Source organism: Pleurodeles waltl, chromosome 9, assembly GCF_031143425.1.
Source record: "Pleurodeles waltl isolate 20211129_DDA chromosome 9, aPleWal1.hap1.20221129, whole genome shotgun sequence".
NCBI lineage: Eukaryota > Metazoa > Chordata > Amphibia > Caudata > Salamandridae > Pleurodeles > Pleurodeles waltl.
In genome coordinates, this window is record NC_090448.1 from 170,022,609 (window position 1) to 170,044,305 (window position 21,697).

The window sequence follows — 21,697 nt, forward strand, 5'->3', positions numbered from 1 at the left end:
CCTAATAGAAGGTAGAAAATAGAATTTAAAGAGTATTCTGGTGCATGAAGGTAATCAAAATGTCCAAAATATCAAATGTGTGGTTGGAATAGTAGTCCAGCTCATTGGTAGAAAAATGTTTTGCTGTGTGGACATTGGCTTCTGTGGTTTACCAATGTTAGTGTAGCTCCTAGGAGGAAGGACTGCTCCCATGAGTAGGATTTAGCTTTAGATCAGTGTAATATAGCATTGTTGAACGCATCTGGATGAAATACGCAAGGATTAGATCATAAATGGTTAACAGACCTTGAAGGAGTTATTGCCGTTGTTTGTAAATGAAAATAGACCGGCAACTTACAGTGAACTGAAACCGGGAACATTTATGTGGCTGCAGCAGGAGTGAAGGCCTCTTTATGTTCAGGTTTCTCACAGTGCACAAAGTCAAAACATATCAGTTTTTGCAGAATTAATTTGGTTTTGTTTAGGGACAGTCACCAGCCTAAGAGAAGGCTTTAAAAATCATACATTGCACAAACACCTACATGGATTTGTTACATAGAAAATCATAGCATGGGGCTGGAGACGGTATTCAAGTATGAAGGCTCTCGGAGGTGCAGTTGCCAGGCTGTTACTATAAAAGTGGGTTTCCTGTGCATTTCTTTGATACTTGACACAAGCATGCACCTAACGTGTTGTCACTTGCCCTCCAGTCCAGGTCTTGCAGCTGTACCGGGATTAACTTGGTGCAGGTCTCCCAGGTGCAACCAACTATCCAAACGACAAAGGGAATTGAGGAAGAAACAAGTTTGCCCTTTTTTATCATTGCTGTTATTTACTTAATCTTTACATTCACTTTATGGTACGTGCGCATGTATTTGAAACATTGTTATTCTTCCATGTAATTAACATAATAAGTATGGCTTAGTAATATTTTTTAAACTGTTACTTTGGTTTCTTGTTTCTTGTTTTTATCAAAACAAGAAACCTCCTATCACACACACACTACCTGAGTGCGGACAGTCTGTGTAAATTAAAGTAGTTGGTACTTCATCAACATAAGATAGCTTTTAATGTGAATATCTGATTTGCCATAATCTTGTGAACTCCATCCAAAGTAACCATTAGAAAGGCCAGGACGATGCCAAAAAAGACAATACATGCTTTAGCGCACTCATGTTCTCCAAATATGAATAAAGAATTCATTCCAAAGTGTTTTCGTCATACATGTCATGATTTCACGTTTAAAAAGGGACTAAATTAGTCCTAGATTAAAAATCTAAAATCATAAAGTTATAGATTGGAAATTTTTAAAGATGAATTTAATGACTAACCTAACTGAATCAAAAAATCAATACCACAGATTTGTTCAAAATTTAAAATGAAAACTCATGTTTCCTAGTCATCCAACTTTATATATTACAACACATGGAATTAGAATAGAGTAGTAAAACAAGTTTATTTGGACAATTGGAGACTATGCTTGTCTAATAAAAATACAATAAAAAAAGATATAATCAGTTTCAATCGGGAATCAGACCCATCACATATAAAACTACAGAACATAATATTTACTAATGGCACTGGACCAGCAGTCTGACAGCGGTTATTAAAATGACCAATACATTTCAGTAATGCAACTTTAAAAACCAAACTCTTAGTTCATGCATTGAACATCATAAACATATTAGTCATTGATTACTATCCAAAATTAAGGATATTGGTATGTATGTGTGAGAAAATGCCTCGTTTTGCATTGTCACGTCTATTTTGTTTTGACTGGTACTGCTGTATTTTGTAACTCTGCAGACTTGGGCAATGCTATCTAGATCTTAGTGTATGTTCTTTGACTCCTGAAAGTGGTAAATTTGGCTAATTCCCAGCTGGTAAATTTAACTTTCCAGTAAGGCCATAGTGCAGGAAAAAAGTTGAAAGTCACTTTTAAGCAGCAGCACCTGCTGTGCCAGCCACTAAGGTGACTATGAAAAGTCTGGCTTCAGACCTACATTAGTGGACTAACTGCTGCAGCTTAACTGCAGGCAACACTGTCAAAATATAACCCCTTTTGACCTGGGGTAACCATAAATTGAACTACTTTATTTAACATTTGAAATTGACATCCATCAGAATCAACATTATTCATTTCAATTATTTAAAGTTGTCACCTCCGAGTAGGCCCTGCAGTCCACGTTTAGGGTGCCTAGTCATTCAAAGTGGAACTTGTGAGAATCTTATGCTGGCACGTTCCTACAGGCACTAGCCAGCAAAAGCTGGTTTCACTGTAAAGGGCCATAGGTACTCCTAAGAGAAAAACTAAAGTGCAAGTGCTAGAAATGGGTTCTGTAGTTGGCAGTCAGTGTTTACTCTGGCCAAGCAGGGACCCTCACTCTAATCAGGGCACTGAAGGTACACACTCGCAATAACTTCTGCTCACCTCCTTGGCAGCTTGGCACAAACATTCAGGCTTATCTCAAAGGCAATGTTTAAAGTATTTGTACCAACACACACAGTAACACAGTGAAAACACTACAAACTGGACACCACACCAGTTTAGAAAAATAGGTAATATTTATCTAAATCAAACAAGACCAAAACACCAAAAATCCAACATATGCAAGTCAAGATATGGATTTTCAAAAATAAGAGTTTTACTCCATAGAAAACAATGGATATGTTGGTTTTACACAAAGTACCTGCTTTGCGTAAAAAAATAAAGCCGCACAGGTGAGTGTGCGTCTGAAAAGTCGGTGATGCGTCGATTCCTTACTCGCAAGTGAGGCCGTGCGTTGTTTCTTCTCCAGTCGGTTCGGTGATGCGTTGTTTTTCTCCCTCGCAAGAGAGCAATGCATCGATTTCCGGACGGGGAAACTTAAATCAGCGTAGGTTCACGATGACTTTGACACCCAGGGACGATGTGTGAGAAATCTGGTCGCACAGTGTTAGAAAACCGCGCTGCGTGGGTTTTGCTTCGTTATCAGCAGCTGCAAGCGCGTGTTGCGTCATTTCTCCAGCCGCTATGCATCGATCTCCCATCTGCGATGTAGGTGGTGCGTCGATTTCAGCAGCGAAGCAGGTGTCGCGTCGTTTCTCAGCCGCATTGCAGATGGTGCATCGAAAATTCCCCCCCACCACGGCGTTCTGTGCATGGATTTCAGCTCTTGTTCTGCCAACACCACCTTTCAAGGGCCCTGGGACTGGATAGGGCACCACTTGGCAGGGCAGGAGCCTCAGCAGAGAGTCCAGGTGCTGGCAGAGGAAGTCTTTGATGGCCATTATACTTCAAAACAGGAGGCAAGCTCAGTTCAACCCCTTGGAGATTTGTCTTCAAGCAGGGATGCACAACAAAGTGCAATCTTTGTCCCCTTTCACAGGCAGGAGCAGCAACTACAGGCTAGCCCAACAAAGGAGTCACAGGCAGCACTTCTCCTCTTCTCCATGGCAGAGTTTCTTCTTGGTTCCAGAAGTTATCTAGAGTCTGCCTGTGTCTAAAAATCTTTATACCTTTCTGCCTTTGAAGTAGACAAACTTCAAAGGAAAGTCTCTGTTGTTCACAAGATCCTGTCTTGCCCAGGCCAGGCCCCCTGAAACACACCAGGGGGTTGGAGACTGCATTGTGTGGGGGAAGGCACAGCCCATTCAGGTGCAAGTGACCAATCCTCCCTCCCGCCACTCTAGCTCAGATGGCTCATCAGGATATGCGGGCTACATCCCAGCTCCCTTTGTGTCTCTGTCTAGAGGAGATTCACAAACAGGCGGTCAGTCTGACCCAACAGTGATGCTACAAACAGGCAGTCACAGAATGGTTAAAGCAAGAAAATGCCTCCTTTCTAAAAGTGGCATTCTCAAACTAACAATTTAAAAAACAACTTTACCAAAAGATGTATTTTTAAATTGAGTTCAGAGACACCAAACCCCATATTTCCGTCTGACTCTCAAAGGGAAATTGCCCCTTAAAAATATTTAGTCAGCCCCCATGTTAACCTATGAGAGAGAAAGGTCTTGCAACAGTGAAAACCAAATTTGGCAGTATTTCACTGTTAGGACATGTAAAACACATCAGTACATCTCCCACCATTAACATACACTGCACCCTACCCATGGGGCTTCCTCCGGCCTACCTTAGGGGTGCCGTACATGTATAAAAAGGAAAGGTTTAGGCTAGGCAAGTGGGCACACTTGCCAAATCGAATTGGCAGTTTAAAACAGCACAGACAGACACTGCAGTGGCAGGTCTGAGCCATGTTTACAGGGCTACTAATGTGAGTGGCACAACCAGTGCTGCAGGCCCACTAGTAGCATTTGATTTACAGGCCCGGGCATCTCTAGTGCACTTTACTAGGGACTTACTAGTAAAACAAATATGCCAATCAGGGAAAAAACAATTACCCATACACTTGACTCAGGAGCACTTGCACTTTAGCACTGTTAAGCAGTGGTAAAGTCCCCAGAGTACCAAAAACAGCAAAGAGTCCAGCACACAGTCAGAACATGGGAAGCAGAGACAAAAAAGACAGGGGAGACCACGCCAAGGATGCCAGGTCAAACAGCAAATAAATACTATTTTGCTAATTTTGGTAAGGATAAGATACAGAAATTATTCAATCACATTTTTAATACTTATTAAAAGTCCAATTCAGTGGTGAAGTTGAGTTTTGTTAAAAGTATAGCAAAAAAAGAAAAGTAAGTTAAAAAGTTATACTTTGCTTGCCTGAAGCTTTCAAGGCAATTAGTCTGCCAGGAGATGGCCCCTGTCAGTGCTTTCTCCTTTATGAGGTGTGAAGTGCCCCCAGAGGAGAACCATGTCTTAGGCCTGTTGGAAGGAAGACCTTGGTGTGAGGTATGACTTCTCTCAGTGCAGGAATGGCAGTTCAATAACTTCATTAACCGTAAATGTTCCAGGGTGAGGCCAGACCATTCATAATTAAGTGGAAAGGGAACCTGGAGAAGAGAAGCCTTTAGATCCCAGGGTGCAGTATAGCCAGCTTGGCGCCATCCAGGTGGGAGGGGGAAGCTACTCCCAGAACCAGTTTTTTATAGTGGAGGGGGAGGAGACTGCTAATTTCTATAGACCAAACCTCTGGCTGGGATCTCCGCGACCTCCAACGCAGAAGGGTTCTGCCATCTTGGAGTGTTCAGGAGTCACCCCCAAAAGTGGCATCTCACCCTGAGCTCATCAGAACAGATTTTGGGCCTACTGAAAAACAGAAGAGTAGAGAACTGGGTGCTGAGGAGTCGGCACTGCTCCCACTTAACACAGGACTGAAAAGTGGACTCCATTGTCCCTTAGCTTGATCACCTGTGGCTAATGAGACACAAAAGCTGCAAGGGGTCTTTTCCTGAAGTCACCTGTTGACCAGTTTCAACTGGACCTGAACTGAATGCTGCTGGGGGCTTGTGCTGGAGTAAATCCTGAGAGCTTTAGAAGAGACCACGAGGAACTGAAAAGTTGGTACTTCGAAAATGTTTGGACTTTCAAGACCCTGGAACTTCAGTGGAACCGTGTGGCAAAGGTACTCAATCTCAACAGAAAATTTGATAGATACAGCCTCCAGGCTTGCCGTGCCTGAGTTTTGAAGGCCAAAAAAGAGACGATGTCTGAAGGTAGAATTCCTGACTGGGCCAGGAAACATGCGTTGGGGTAACTGGCATAGCACACAGCGGTGGGCAATTTCTCCTTTTTACCCACAGAATTAGGCACGTATTACAGGTGTGTTCATCCCTGGTCATTTTGTATTTTTAGGAGCTGGAGTTCATGAATCAAGCCTTTAAAGTAGGAGTAACGCATTATGGAGAGTTCAAAGTAATGCACTTGCTTCATGTTTCGTTTCATTCTTGATGTTTTCCGTTTACATAGAAAAGAGCTCGATTCCAGTTAGGAAATTGGAGCAAAACATGAGATTGTTTACGAAATTGGGGCTTTTCTAAGGAGCTTTCCTAAGTGTTGCTGTGATATTTTGAAGGTTTATTGATAGTGATCTGTACCATTTCGAACAACTCAATTAAATCCTAAGAAGCTATGTTTAAAATGCATAAACCAACACACTGGCATAGATCTGTTAGTTAACAATCCTCATTTTTCACTTTGTTCAGGCAGCTTGATGCCTTGGGGAAAGAACTGCAGCACCTTTCTCACATCAAAGATAGTGTTGAAGATAAGGTATGAAAATTCTTTTTGTAGCAGTTTTCTTTGTTTTATTACTGTAATCGAAACATTAAATGTATTGACTGCTTGTTCTTTTTTTATCTTAGTTGGAGTTGAGACGCAAGCAATTCCATGTCCTCCTAAGCACCATACATGAACTTCAACAGACTTTGGAAAGTAAGTAGTTTGTCAGCATAATATGTTGTTAATAGAATTTATAGTGTGTGATAACCGTATGTTACTTGACGATGGGAAACATCAAATCATGTAAGAAGTTTAATATTGCTCTGTCTAGTAGTCAGTCGGGTAGGTTTTCAAATATTTACATAGAATCCCTAACATTATGAAAAAATTATCCAATGTAATGAAACTAAAAAAGTAGAAAAGCACACCAATTATGAGTGAGGAAATCTTGGGTGTCAAACTTACTAGACTTTTGCTTTGAAATCTGTGTTCTGGAACCCTGAGAGAGTCGGTGTTCACTGTCCACAGAGCTTCACCGGTGTACACTTTACTCAAAACTTTGCAATAGTTTAACATTTACAGTTCTTCTGTAGGCTACTGCTGAGTAAATGGTGTCTATATGTGTATAGCCTTTTGCAGTTTTATATAGCCTGGACCAGGAACTGATTACAACATCCACCAACTGTATTGTGTGCATCAGTTATAATATACATGTATCAGACTGGCCAGCCTGTGGCAAACGTGAGAGGTCAGATTAAGGTGTGTGGAGTGGATGGGGCATGCCAAATTTCTTTTAGGACAAAGGCATCTATTTACAACTTATATAGGGTAAGATGCAGAAGTGTTTAGGTTAGGGTGTCTTGCAGTTAAACAGAGTGCTCTGCTGTGTTGAAGTGTAAAGATGGTTCGGATGTTTAGGTTGTTCAGAAATACTGGCAGTTAAGTATTTTGGTTTGGGTGCGAGATTGGTGGGGATACACGAGTCTGAGTTAGTAGTGTGAATAGAGAAAACTAACGGAAGTGCCTTGGTGGGAAGAATCGGGGAGACACAGGAAATCATCAAAATGGGATAAGTGTGAGCGTTATGCATTCAGAGCTCTCTGTATAGAGCTACTTAAGAGAAAAGGATTAGCAGTAAACCCATTATATACTGAGTAGAAGAAGAAAGGGATTATGGGAGCAGGATTTGCTATCCATGCCATGGAGATTGTGTAGTGACTAAACCATTGCCAATTTCGGAAAGCTAAGCAGCCCACTCTTAAAGTAGTTGTGCTGTAGATGGTGGTGAGGGAGATTTGCTAGGATGCAGGAAAAGCAAGAAATGCTATTGGTAGAGCTCCACAGAACTTACAATAAGTTGTGAAAATATTGACTCTTGGAGGAGCAGTCTTGGGAGAAAGGTAAGATAAAGGCCCTTTCTTAAATAGGAAGGAAATGTGCAAAAAGACGAAGTGGAAAAGAAGAAAAGTGAAATTTTTTAGGGTAGAGGTGGGATAGCAGGCTTAATATCTTTTTTTAGGCATACAACAGGTTACAAATGAGAACACCGTTTTCATGATTTATTTTAAAAGAAAATGGTATCCCTGACTGTATGCATATTGTTAATTCACTTACACAATGCAAAGACATGTCTCACTATCCTTAATATTTTTGTGATCCTGGGTTCTGAATAATAATATATCATTGACTTATTTGCAATTGTATACAGCATGAGCAGGCTCCAAAAGGCATCTGAGCACTTTACATAGTGGCAGTTATTACTGCATACAAGCAGTTATAAGTTATAAAGTATAACAAGAATTTACACTTACCTCAGCCTAAACAGATGTCTCATACTTGAACATACTCTAGCCACTGTAGTCTGCCATATAGATTTGTGAAGAAAAAAAAATAAAGAAAAAAAAAACATAAAGAAAATGTCACACTTAAGCAAAATGAAATTATGGAGAGAAGCTTACTTTTCTTCTGAGATGCATTTCCAGCTGCAGTGGGCGGTTCCAGTGGTGGTAGGTCTGTGGTGGTGCAGGATGGATATGCTCAAACGGATGAAGGCGTGGTCTGTCCAAGTCATTGTTGATGGTTTGTTGTAGGAAGTTGGCTCTGTATGCACTATTTCAAAGTAAGGAATAGTATGCACAGAGTCCAAGGGTTCCCCTTAGAGGTAAGATAGTGGCAAAAAGAGATAATACTAATGCTCTATTTTGTGGTAGTGTGGTCGAGCAGTAGGCTTATCCAAGGAGTAGTGTTAAGCATTTGTTGTACATACACACAGGCAATAAATGAGGTACACACACTCCGAGACAAATCCAGCCAATAGGTTTTGTTATAGAAAAATATATTTTCTTAGTTTATTTTAAGAACCACAGGTTCAAATTTTACATGTAATATCTCATTTGAAAGGTATTGCAGGTAAGTACTCTAGGAACTTTGAATCATTACTTTAGCATGTATACTTTTCACATAAAACACAATAAGCTGTTTTAAAAGTGGACACTGCAATTTTCACAGTTCCTGGGGGAGGTAAGTTATTGTTAGTTTTAACAGGTAAGTAAGTCACTTACAGGTTTCAGTTTTTGGTCCAAGGTAGCCCACCGTTGGGGGTTCAGAGCAACCCCAAAGTTATCACACCAGCAGCTCAGGGCCGGTCAGGTGCAAAGGTCAAAGAGGTGCCCAAAACACATAGGCTTCAATGGAGAGAAGGGGGTGCCCCGGTTCCAGTCTGCCAGCAGGTAAGTACCCGCGTCTTCGGAGGGCAGACCAGGGGGGTTTTGTAGGGCACCGGGGGGGACACAAATTAGCACAGAAAGTACACCCTCAGCAGCGCGGGGGCGGCCGGGTGCAGTGTGCAAACACGCGTCGGGTTTCCTTCAGGTTTCAATGGGAGACCAAGGGGTCTCTTCAGCGATGCAGGCAAGGGGGGGGCTCCTCGGGGTAGCCACCACCTGGGCAAGGGAGAGGGCCTCCTGGGGGTCACTCCTGCACAGAAGTTCCGTTTCTTTAGGGGCTGGGGGCTGCGGGTGCAGGGTCTTTCCCAGCCGTCGGGAAAATGGAGTTCAGACAGTCGCGGTCAGGGGGAGCCTGGGGATTCCCTCTGCAGGCGTCGCTGTGGGGACTCAGGGGGGACAACTTTGGTTACTCACAGTCGTAGAGTCGCCGGAGGGTCCTCCCTGAGTTGGTTGTTCTCCACCAGTCGAGTCGGGGTCGCCGGGTGCAGTGTTGCAAGTCTCACGCTTCTTGCGGGGAGTTGCAGGGGTCTTTAAATCTGCTCCTTGTAACAAAGTTGCAGTTCTTTTGGAGCAGTGCCGCTGTCCTCGGGAGTTTCTTGTCTTTTTCGAAGCAGGGCAGTCCTCAGAGGATTCAGAGGTCGCTGGTCCCTTGGAAAGCGTCGCTGGAGCAGGTTTCTTTGGAAGGCAGGAGACAGGCCGGTAAGTCTGGGGCCAAGGCAGTTGGTGTCTTCTGTTCTTCCTCTGCAGGGGTTTGTCAGCTCAGCAGTCCTTCTTCTTGTTAGTTGCAGGAATCTAAATTCTTAGGTTCAGGGGAGCCCTTAAATTCTAAATTTAAGGGCGTGTTTAGGTCTGGGGGGTTAGTAGCCAATGGCTACTAGCCCTGAGGGTGGGTACACCCTCTTTGTGCCTCCTCCCAAGGGGAGGGGGTCACATCCCTATTCCTATTGGGGGAATCCTCCTTCTACAAGATGGAGGATTTCTAAAAGTCGGAGTCACCTCAGCTCAGGACACCTTAGGGGCTGTCCTGACTGGCCAGTGACTCCTCCTTGTTTTTCTCATTATCTCTCCTGGACTTGCTGCCAAAAGTGGGGGCTGTGTCCAGGGGGCGGGCATTTCCACTAGCTGGAGTGCCCTGGGGCATTGTAACACGAAGCTTGAGCCTTTGAAGCTCACTGCTAGGTGTTACAGTTCCTGCAGGGGGGAGGTGTGAAGCACCTCCACCCAGAGCAGGCTTTGTTTCTGTCCTCAGAGAGCACAAAGGCTCTCACCGCATGAGGTCAGTAACTCGTCTCAGCAGCAGGCTGGCACAGACCAGTCAGTCCTGCACTGAACAATTGGGTAAAATACAGGGGGTATCTCTAAGATGCCCTCTGTGTGCATTTTTTAATAAATCCAACACTGGCATCAGTGTGGGTTTATTATTCTGAGAAGTTTGATACTAAACTTCCCAGTATTCAGTGTAGCCATTATGGAGCTGTGGAGTTCGTTTTTGACAGAATCCCAGCCCATATACTCTTATGGCTACCCTGCACTTACAATGTCTAAGGTTTTGCTTAGACACTGTAGGGGCATAGTGCTCATGCACATATGCCCTCACCTGTGGTATAGTGCACCCTGCCTTAGGGCTGTAAGGCCTACTAGAGGGGTGACTTACCTATGCCACAGGCAGTGGGAGGTTGGCATGGCACCCTGAGGGGAGTGCCATGTCGACTTAGTCATTTTCTCCCCACCAGCACACACAAGCTGGCAAGCAGTGTGTCTGTGCTGAGTGAGGGGTCCCTAGGGTGGCATAAGACATGCTGCAGCCCTTAGAGACCTTCCCTGGCATCAGGGCCCTTGGTACCAGGGGTACCAGTTACAAGGGACTTACCTAGGTGCCAGGGTTGTGCCAATTGTGGAAACAATGGTACATTTTAGGTGAAAGAACTCAGGTGATGGGGCCTGGTTAGCAGGGTCCCAGCACACTTCTGAGTCAAGTCAGCATCAGTATCAGGCAAAAAGTGGGGGGTAACTGCAACAGGGAGCCATTTCTTTACATTTGTCAATTGTGGTGTTGCTGTTTATGGAGAAAATTGGGTCCAATAGATCTGATGATGTGGGTAGATTTGGTAACATGCTGAGTGAGGCCAAGGTTGATTAGGTTTTCTAGAAGGGCCATAAAGTTTAGTATGGTGTGGTCCTTTAGGTGAATGTTGACATATCTGAGGAGAATGAAGATGCTGGCATTGATGATGATGAGGAGTATGATGAACCCTTGATGCCGCTGGGAATCTGTATATGAGTATATCCCCAAGAGAGAAGTTGACTGTGATGCGTAGCGTGAGCATGAAGTGTTCATGTAGCTGGCGGGGGAGTCGATGTTGCTGGTGCAGCTTCCTCCGACCCAATTCTATTAGTGAACTAAGATTCAAGTCAGGGGTATTGTATACTCAATACGTGGACTAGATTTTTGTTGTACATGGAGCAACGTTTACTCTGTTAAATCGAGCACACTATTTTTTTTGTACAGCAGACATGCTGAACCCACATATTTAAAGGTGCTCTCATATGTGATAATGAAGAAAATGCTGTCTCAGTGAAATAAAATATTTGCCTTGGATCAGACAATTTGAGAAGAGTTTATAGCTCAAGCGCATTACAGTTAGGTCAAGTAGATTATTCAAGTCACTAGATCTGGAGGTCTGGTTACAGTTTTCGAAGGCTTGATCCTGTGCTCAACCCCATGATTGCTATGGCAGAAAGCAGACAAGCGTAACGTAAAGGCAATGTGTAAAGTATTTTTGCAGTACCAAAACAGTAATAAAGGCATACTTCAACTCAAGAAAAATCCCAAGCCAGTTTAGAAAAATAGATGCAAGTGAAGGCTGAGCATGGGTGGGAGACAGAAACCAGGTTCCCCCCCAGTTGGAAGTTTTACCCTGAGAGTTAGTCTCTGAAATGGAAGTCAAAAATACTCATTGGGGCAAGCCAGCAGTCTGTTTGCTGTAGAGTGCTCGAGGTTGTCAAATAGCAGCTGGACACAGTCTTGGTGAAGCCATTCTCTTTTGTCAGTAAAGCTCAGAGCAGGAGAAATTTGAATTTCTCACCCAGTGTAGGACCCTGGCAGGCTTCACTTTTTTGGAATTCTAATTCTTCCAGCAGGGCGAGGCTGTAGCTGAAGAGGGCCAGATACCTTTTCCGTGAGGTGCTGCTCAATCTGGCTGCCCTGGAAAGCTCTGAGTGGAACCAATCTGAATCATTGGCCTAGCAGCAACAAACTTTTGCTGCTTTGGCCTGGCAGGTTAGTCCTGGTTCTGCAGAGGGCTTTGGCGCCACAAAGTCTTAGTCCCAGTTTTCAAGAGTTAGTAGGAATACACTTTGGCACCAGCCAAGGGTCTAGGACTTTGGGGACAATACTTGGGGGTCAAGATACATTGTAGCAGAGGCCACTAGCAGTTAGAACTTGTCAGCTAGACAGATACAGGTTTATTGTAGCTTGTCCTGTCCCGGTAATTTGGACAGGTGGTCAGGCTTATGACTCCTGGAGTCTCCTTCTTTGTCCTGGGTAAACAAGAGGAAGAGTAGTCTAGGCTCTTCTCATGCCACAGACAGCAGTTCCAGTTCTCTTCTGTTTTTCAACAGGTTCAGAAAGTGTCCTCAGGAAGGTAGTGTGGGTGCCACATTTATTCTTGGCACCAACCTTTTAGTGGCGGTGATTCCCCCACGACCCCAGCCAGTAGGGTACAAGTTTCCAAGGGCAGCACTTACTGTGTTCCAACACTTCCAGAGTGCCCCTCTCTACCTAAATCCAGGATGGTGAAACCATTTCCCTCTTTTTGCAGAGAATGTGTGCCTGACCCAGAGATTTGGCCAGGCAAATGAGCAGCTCCTTATCTGTATTAACTCTAAACCTGTTCTGGGGCAGCACCTCTCACAGGGACTGGTGCCTGCCTGACTGTGGGATCAAAGGGCTGCGTCTAGGTGTCAGCTAAAATTTGCCTGTGATAGTGTAAGCCTCTCTGAAGCTAATCAAGTTCCTGAGCGCAACCCCAAAGGTCATTCTGGCACCATAACAGAAACACCCCCATCCCCATGTTTTGTTCTGCTCTGAGAGCAGTTTTAACACCTCGTCAAAGGAGCTGTTGAGCTCCCAGGTGACATTTGGAACACTTACAAATGGACCTCCAGAGGAGTTTGGCAGGGAACATGTAACTTTCTAAAAGTACCTTTTCCACAATACATTTACAATTCAGGCTTAACAATTGAATTGGGCTTGTAATAAATATTTTAAAAAATTGGATTTACAGGCATTTCCTAGCTGGAGAAAACATTAAAAGTAATTTTGCACTTCATTTCTTTCCTGTGAAACAGCCAACCTTCCTACCGCGAAAATAGCTTTTGGGGCCTTTTTACTGCAAGGACATGTCCAACATTAAACTTTTTCATGTTCTACCATTACAAACAATGCCCCCTGTCCTGTGGAGCAGTAAGGACTACTTAGAACGGACTTATTATTTAATAGGACGATTTGGGCTATCAAAAGGGGGTATTTCACAGGCTAAATTTGCAGTTTTGAAACTGCACAGCTAGGCTACAATGGTAGGTGTGCAGTCATGTCACTGTAGTGAATAGCACAATGGGTGCTGCAGCTTACTAGTGAACGTTAAGGTTCTGGGTACACTTTGTACCTTTACTAGGTACTTAAAGGTCAGTTAAAAATGCCAATCAATGGTATGTCAATTTTGTTATGTTGAAAGGGGAAATACAGGCACTTTACCTTTCTTTATCAGGGGTAAAGTGCCAAGACTTCCACAGCCAGTAAAAACAGTCAGGCTGAAAATCAGGGGGTACACCACACAAAAGATGGTCATTTCCAACAACCTTCATGCACAATTTTTTCTGATTTTTTTTTTTTGGGGGGTGGGAGACACTCTATTAGGTTTTATACACATGCAAGACTTCGGAGGTCCTAAAGGACACAACATCATTCACACGTCAGCCAATGTCTAGATACCTGCAGTTAGGCACCCGACCCTCCTGTGCGGGACATGTTCTTGAATGTCTTCATCGGCCCCTAGGTCCTGAGGGCTAATTGTTTTCTGAACAATTCCTCTGTAATTCGCTCATCTTTGGCAGATCTTGTATTGTTTCTGAGGGCAACCCAGAGACTGATAAACAGCACCTCAACAGCACCTCAAACCCCATACCCCTCTCCCAGGCTGTGGGACCTCGCCTTCCAGTGCTTCGCTATATCATGTTTGGCGAGGGTAAGGCCCAGGAATAAAAGTATATGCTTATACCTATTTCCTTCTATGCCCTTTTTAATATGTAGAAGGACCACCTTAGGATCTTGTGGTAGGGTCCAAGAGAGAACCTACCCTGCGCCAAAACACATCTAATGCCTAACAGCTCCACATAAAATGTAGGAAAAGTACCCTCGGCTAATCCACAGCAGAGACCTTGAGTAGAAGCCACCAGACCCATGTGTTACAGGTGATGATGTGTATAATAGGCCCTGTGTAAGTATTTAAATTAGATAAGACAGAGTCGAGTGTGACTGCAGCCTCCCTGCGGGCACCCAGAGCCTTCATCCAGTCATCATTGTCTAGTTGTTCCAAGTCGTGTTTCAAAGCTACCTGGGAGATAAGGAGTGTTTTAGTAACCAGGATCCCGTAGATTTTGTGTGACTCGAGGTCTCCCTTGAGTAGCTTGCCGTCCAGGGGGTTGAATTGTGAGAGGTTCAACAGGTGTCAGGTATAGGGGGTGAGAGGGTGTCCGTGTTGACGGTATCAGTGGAATTGGCTCCCATGGAGATTGAATTGCGACTGCAGGTCTTGATGTGATTTCAGTACTACGCCCTGTATAATATGACCTAGTGTTGATATCGAATGAGGTCCTAGGGACGAAAGCCTTCCAGCTGAGACGCCTGAGGTAGGATATGGCCCTGCTACAATGGTGTCTGCTCTGTCAGTCAATACCACCACCCCATGCCCCAGAGGGCACACCTCCAGAGTCCCAGTACCACCTGAGCAACTGATGGCAGGAACCCCCTCCCTCCCCGCCATAGAGATATGACACAATTGGTGTTTCGTTCACAGTCCACTTTTCTAATGCGTAAGGAGGATCATCCTGTGGCCCCTACCAACACATATTGATGACCTGCAGGTGAGAGGCGGTGTGTTAGGTATAGATGTCTGCATCAATGCCCCCACAGTAGGTCAACTGAAAACAGGTCCTAAGAGCAACCTGGGCTGCCCCAGTTCCTGAAAGGAACACCCCAAGAATAGAAATGATCTGCCTGAACCAGGCTTGAGGTATAGGGTATGGGTAGTTCTGGAGTTGATGCAATAAACGAGGGAGGGACACCATTTTAAGTATTGGCGACCTCCCATTATCTACAGGGGAATATGTGACCAGGTCCCGACCTCTTCTTCCACTCGTGCCAATGCGGGGCACAGATTTCGATCCCATGCCACTGTTCACTCCGAGGAGACAAAAACACCTATTTAAACCCTCCAGTAGCACGCGCCAGGCCCGGGAACCTTTCAGTGGGGCCACAGTAACCATTGACCGGAAGCACTTTGGATCTAGCTGTGTTCATATAGCGGCCCAAGGTCTCCCTGAAGATGTGTATAATTTGTACTAGACTATGCCCTGTAATCTTTGGATCAGTAAAGAAAAAGAGGATATCATCAGCATAGAGAGCGATTCTTTCGGAGAGTCTGGGACCCCATAAAAAAACACATCTGGGCACCCATTCTAACCCAAACTGCGTGAGGCTCCACCGCTATCGCAAATAGAAGCGGTGAGAGGGGGACAGCAGGAAAGGCCTCAATATGCGCCCGCCACCCTGACTGTCTTGGACATGCCTGTAAAAAGGAGCCGTACATACAAGAGGAATTTGGGGCCGAACTTCAGCCTCTGACAAAAGATAATCCCACTGGACAGAGTCAAACGTTCCGCCATGGCCAGTGCATTATGAACCTGACAAATTTTATATTGTGTAGCTTGGTGGGGCATAAAGCTGTACTGGTCTGGATGGACTAGGTCTTGCATGTGTTTCATGAGTTGGCGTGCCAGTGTCTTGGAGATGGGGGAATAATCGTGGCATAAAGGCTTTAAAGAATTCACACAGGAGCGCAATAGAACCTGGGGCCATTACCGTCTGCATCTCAGACACGGCAGAGGCCAATTCCTCAGCCATAATATCCTCCTCTATGGAATCTTTGGCTGTGGCAGAGAGAGTCTATAGAGGAAGGTCTTCAGCGAACTAAAGGATCTGTTCAAGGGACAGAGCCTCTCTATGGGCATATACCTTTTGTTAATAGGAGGCAAAGCCCTGGGCAACCTCCCATGGGTCCATCAACATTTGGCCCCCATCGTATCTAATCACCGGCGTCACAGAGTGCCCTCGGGCTGACTGGCAGAGACTATGCAGCATTTTGCCGGACTTGTGTCCCCAGTTATACAGGCTGGTTTGGGTCTTCCGCCAGACCAGTTTGCTTTGTCTAGAGGTAGTTGTTGGTATTGCAGTTGAGCCCACCCCAACTGTCACTGCGCTGTCTCCCTCAGAGGACCTGCCCAACAGCTCCAATAACCTTATCTTTTGTTCCAGGGCATGAAGAGCTCGCTCTTGTATGCAGATTTCCCCGGCACAAAAACTAATATCTACTCCATTTATGGTAGCTTAAAAGGCTTCCCTGAGTATAGTGGAGATTTCTAGTCTATATACTGTGGATTTTGTAAGTGCCACAGGGAGAGGTGCCACCGAAATTCCAGACTTAGGGGTCCTACGTGGATATGGAGGACAGTAGGGAGTGATTGGACAGACAACATGTTAGAATATCTTCCTTCGTCACCCTATGAGCGTGTGTGTTGGGGATGAAAAAATAGTTGAGGCTGGAAAATGATCAGTGTGCATCATAAAAACCAACCAGGGAACCCCCCGAACATACAAACAGTGCAAGCCCCCTTCCCCAATGCTTCAAGAACCGTGAAGCATCTTTTGCGGTACGCATGCACCAGGGATCCCCAAGATGAGACCCCAGTGACCGCACCCAACAACCCCCATCCCAACAAGTAAATAACACTAAGGTATGTAAAATGACTGCGTCTGTGGCTGGTGGTAAAAGCATTTTGTGATCACACTGCTGTATGCTGAGAATAGTGCAGAAGAAACTGATCTTCCCCCCCCAAATAATTAAGAGCAGGAAGCCAAGAAGGTGCCCTCCCTACTGGCCCTTCATCTGCCAAACTCTGGGTACTCCATCTCCATTAGCTTTCTTAAAACAAAATAAGAACTGACCGTGCTCTCCAGTAGTCATGGAGTATGCCACCATTTTTTGGTGTGTGAGAAATAAAGAGGAGTTTACAATAATATGAGTCTGCCTGAAGGCCCATCACATAGGACAAGAGACGGCCTGCCTCCCACACGACTGACCCCCATTTAACCCTCTTCTGTAGACTTGCCCAACCCACTGCTAGTACATTTCAGTTAATGTAGATCTGTGCTTGATGTTCGTTTGATAGAACTAGTTCCCTTGGCTGAGTAAAATCTGTTCTTATAACCCCTTTTTTCATTACAGACATATAAAAATAACAGTATGCCATCATGACCTTTTATTAATTGAATCTTTTCCTATACAGTAGGTCCTTCAAGGTGGTTAGCCTTGACCAAACTATTCCAGCCCTTTAAAAGAGGATCCCCTCTTTGTGTAGTCAGTCTCAGCATCCTTGTTTTACATTCGCAAATAGAAGCCTCAAGGGTGATTTGTAACTTTTTTTTTTTTTTTTTTTTTTTTTTTGGAGTAGTGCGCTACTGACATTTATTTGCAGTACAATTTGACCTACACGTTTTGTCTTCACCTAGATGATAGAGCCTCAATTGCCACGGCCCACAGGTCCTCCACCAATCTCCCTACATTTATGAACAGCTGGTGAAACCCGCTTATCCTCAGAAGAAGATTGCTATCTCCATTTAACAGTAGATTTTCTGTGATGTGGCACTTTTTGTCAATGTTCACAAGTCTTCTCTCTTCTCCTCTCAAAACATACCCTTCCTTTGTGTCAACCTGAAACCTCGTTCAGCCATAGAATTTTCCAGTAGGATTTTGCCCCATTAGAAAGTCCTCTGTGCCAAGATTTCCAACACAGAATGGTGGATACTTAGAGCCTGTGGTTTGAGAGGGTCCTGTATACTTCTGGTCCTTTTTGTGTTTGAAAAACTGCTAACCTCTTTTAGTTCAAACCAGGAGTTAAACGTTTGGTCTGCCCAGAACCGTGTCTAGACTTTCAGTTGCTTTGAAGAATTAATCAAATGTTGTATGAAATGTAGGTTTGTGGTGAAGAAAAATAGCTTCTCTATAGTTATGAGCAAAAGGGTAAACCGTGCTAAAAAAAACAAGCAAACAGCCCTTATGCTGAAATTCATATTTTGTATTCAGCAGATATTAAACGAAATTGAACAAAACTCACAAGTATAGTGTATTTCTGACAATGCCTCATTGCCATATGAAACCGAACATGTGGTGAATATCTCGCACGTTAGGTCACATTTGATGCTTAATTTGTTGATGACTATGTAGAGAATGCGAGCTTCCAGTGCAATTACGTGTAGATGACCCAATGCATTTTGGGTAAAACTCCCTTTGTCACGGTAGCCATAAACAAAAACATGAACATGATTCTTTAAGGAGGCAGTCATATGAAAATTACTGCATATTACTTAGTATTCAAAAGGTCAGAAAACACTGTCCATGAAGCTTGCCCATTCCTTAGTGACAGAGTATGACAAAAAACATAAAGGCAAAAGGCACAAACGTAATATGAAATCAGGGGTGTGTCTTTGAATGTATTAATAAGTACCTAAAAAATAAACAAGCCAGTAACCCAGCAACCGTGGACGTGTAGGGTAACCTATCAAATGTGATCCAAATAGACGATTTAAAAGAAAAGATAAACCTGTGAGTGTACGAAAGCACAACAGTGAAAGAAACCGTAGAAACACCATCACCTCCATGTGATTAAATGTCTGCCATTACCACTAGTGTTCGAACTACCAGATCCATCATGCAGCAAGATAGTTAAAAAGAACTATTTACACCGTGCACACAGCATTGGACAAAGCTTATGTCGCACAAACAGAGTAAAACAGCCAGACACTTGTCACTGAGCAACGGAACAAATGCAAAAGCTCCTTAGTGCAACAACACATGCTCTCTCTCCTCTATCCCTAAGGGACTGTAACATACCTTGCAAGGGGGTTAAGTGGCATGCTGACAGGACCATCCGACACGCTCCAGAGCATGATACATGGAACAACTGGAATTATAAGAAACGGACCCTACCTGGTATACAAAATAATGTGTCCGTGAACAGCAATACGCTGCAAAAAAAATGTTGTGTCCTGTTTGCTGCACACAAAGGTGTCTTGTGTATTTGTTTTTTTTAATGGTTGTATTACAGAGCATTTTTCTTTTTCTTATTCACACTATACAGGTCTGTCGTTTATGTACATTAGACAGGTGTGGCAAACGGGCGGGTATTTGGTTTATAACGTACACGTATGGCGTGTGGTCAAGTTGGCGACCATGGTGTACACAACTTGATCTAGCTCTAGCCCTTCACCTGCATTATCTCCTGCAATCCTTGTGTAAGGCCCAGTGAGCTGCATCACCATCGCTCACCTGATTATGCCAGCACAACCCGGAGTGTCGCACTGAACCAGTATGAGCCGTCTCCTCATCACCTCCTCATAACCACACGGCAAGCAGCACCATCGCTGGCGGCACTTGGGAGGCCTTCCACTCTCCACGAGGCCGGCGGCACTCTTCCCATGCCAGATCGCTGCCCCCGTCTGAACATCAACCAGGAAGCTTGTGCACGAGTCCCTGGTGCCACCTGCGCTCCTGCACCACCAGCGGGCTTCACATGGCCTGCCGGAGCCCCTGTCCTTTGGCCCGCCCCCTAGAATACCTTCCATCCACCCCTGGGGTAATGCTGGTGGCTGAGGGGGTGAGCGGCAGCTGGATCCACTTACCCAGAGGTTGCCTCCTTGCATTGGGCCCGCTACGGCTCTCCCCCGGACCTGAATAATTATTCGCTGCATCAGCCCACCTGACCGACACCTCCCGGCCTGGAATTCCCTGTGCCTACTACTTGCTCCTGCATGACCAGCCCTGGGGACATTACTGCATCCAGTGTAGGACAGCGCGGTCCCCATTGCAAGGTTTCCTGTTTGGTATTCCTCACTGGCTAACCTTGCTACTAATATTAATTGATGACCAGTCGGAACATTTCAGTTTTCATGAGTTTTCTGAATCATAGTCCAAATTAGCCCTGAGCAGGGGATTCTAATTTCTCCAGTATTGGATCTTTCATAGATTCACATGCTTGAATCATCCCAGTCATCGAGGTGGGAGCCTCACGGTAAATTTAAATACATAAAGCAGTAAGTCAGTAAAAGTAAAACCAGTAGGCCCCAGTAGGCCTCATAGGGTATTTTACAGTCTATCCACTTTGTTTTGTGAAAAGACCCAAACGTCCGTATCAACCGATCAGGATTCAGCCCCTCCCAAACACTCCCAACAGAGGCTGAATTCCCTCAGATTTTCTAGTAGGAGTGTGAAGTTTAATATCTGTATAATAGGGGAGCCTCTGAGGGGAGGTGGGTGGGTCGCATGTGAATCTATGAAAGATACCAATACTGGAGAAGTAACTAATTTTCTTCTCCAGTATTGGATCTTTCATAGATTCACATGCTTGAATCAGAATAACGAGCAGTAATGTCTTCTTAATTAGTAAATTACATTGACTGTAATTTTATCGTAATTTTATAAGTGATGTGACTCACATTAGTTCAGCTTCATACATCCACGTATATATCTATAAACACATATATATATATATATATATATATATATATATACATATACATATCTATATATATATATATATATATATATATATATATATATATATATATATATATATATATATCCATAGATATCTGAATAGAAGAGCAATAAAAAGCTGTGTGGCAGAAAGTCCTGACACAATCTGTTTTGTTATTATTTTGAAGTCTACGACATGTTAACTCAATATAACAAAGCGAATAATCTGAAGCACATAATTAGAGTAAAACACACTGTGATATAAAATTAGATATTAACGAGACTAAGAAACCAATATCGAACATACCTCGAGTGTGGTGGTGGGATGTGTAAGAGGCTCACCTTAACGAAATAGATGCCTCAGCACTGCCTGTCCCACTGCTGTATCGACGTTGTTAGTTTCCTCGAGACAGTAATGCCGCATCGGAAAACAGCGAGTATCAGTAGTACAGGCTGGTTTAATGAACCTGAGATCCAGGACCACCCGGCAGTTCAGCACCTAACCTTAGCTCCGCCTTCCCGTTCGCTGTTTTCCGATGCGGCCCATCCTTTAATACAGGGAGGGTTCCTGTGATAAGCATAGATTCCTATTTGGTTATAACATGTGGATTAGGTACGTTTTGGTTCTGACGAATCGTACCAATCTTAATTGACATCTTTTGTGAGAAACATGTTGACCAGTCTAGTAGTAGCATGGTGATTTCTGTGCCTACTTTTTGCTTTCCGTGAATTTTGGGACGGCTGATCCTTTCTTAATTTTTTTTCTTTTAAGGGTGGATTAGACATTATCTCTAATTTTTACCCGCGTTTGGTTTTTAATTATGACAGAGGTCGTTGTTGAATTAAAATAATCTCTCTAGACCTCTAGCCATTTTTATCCTCACACACCCACATACCAATCCCATTTTCTGCCATTCACTAACCGGCATTTGTACATTCAAAAGATCTCCGGCAAAGAGCCCCCATGAGGGTCCAGTCAGGCATTGCAGTGCCGGCCTGACGAGGAGCAAAAGCCTGAT

General features: G+C 44.1%; 1 protein-coding gene across 4 annotated transcripts in view; it reads left to right on the plus strand.

Annotated features, from left to right (window-relative positions):
* THOC7 (THO complex subunit 7) overlaps positions 1 to 21,697 on the plus strand; it is a 112,007-nt gene that overhangs the window by 73,547 nt on the left and 16,763 nt on the right. For all 4 annotated transcript variants that reach the window (XM_069206516.1, XM_069206515.1, XM_069206514.1 and 1 more), the window contains exons 6-7: positions 6,067 to 6,133; positions 6,226 to 6,295. In XM_069206516.1, coding sequence (XP_069062617.1) covers positions 6,067 to 6,133; positions 6,226 to 6,295 — 137 coding nt within the window. The remainder of the gene's footprint in view (positions 1 to 6,066; positions 6,134 to 6,225; positions 6,296 to 21,697) is intronic.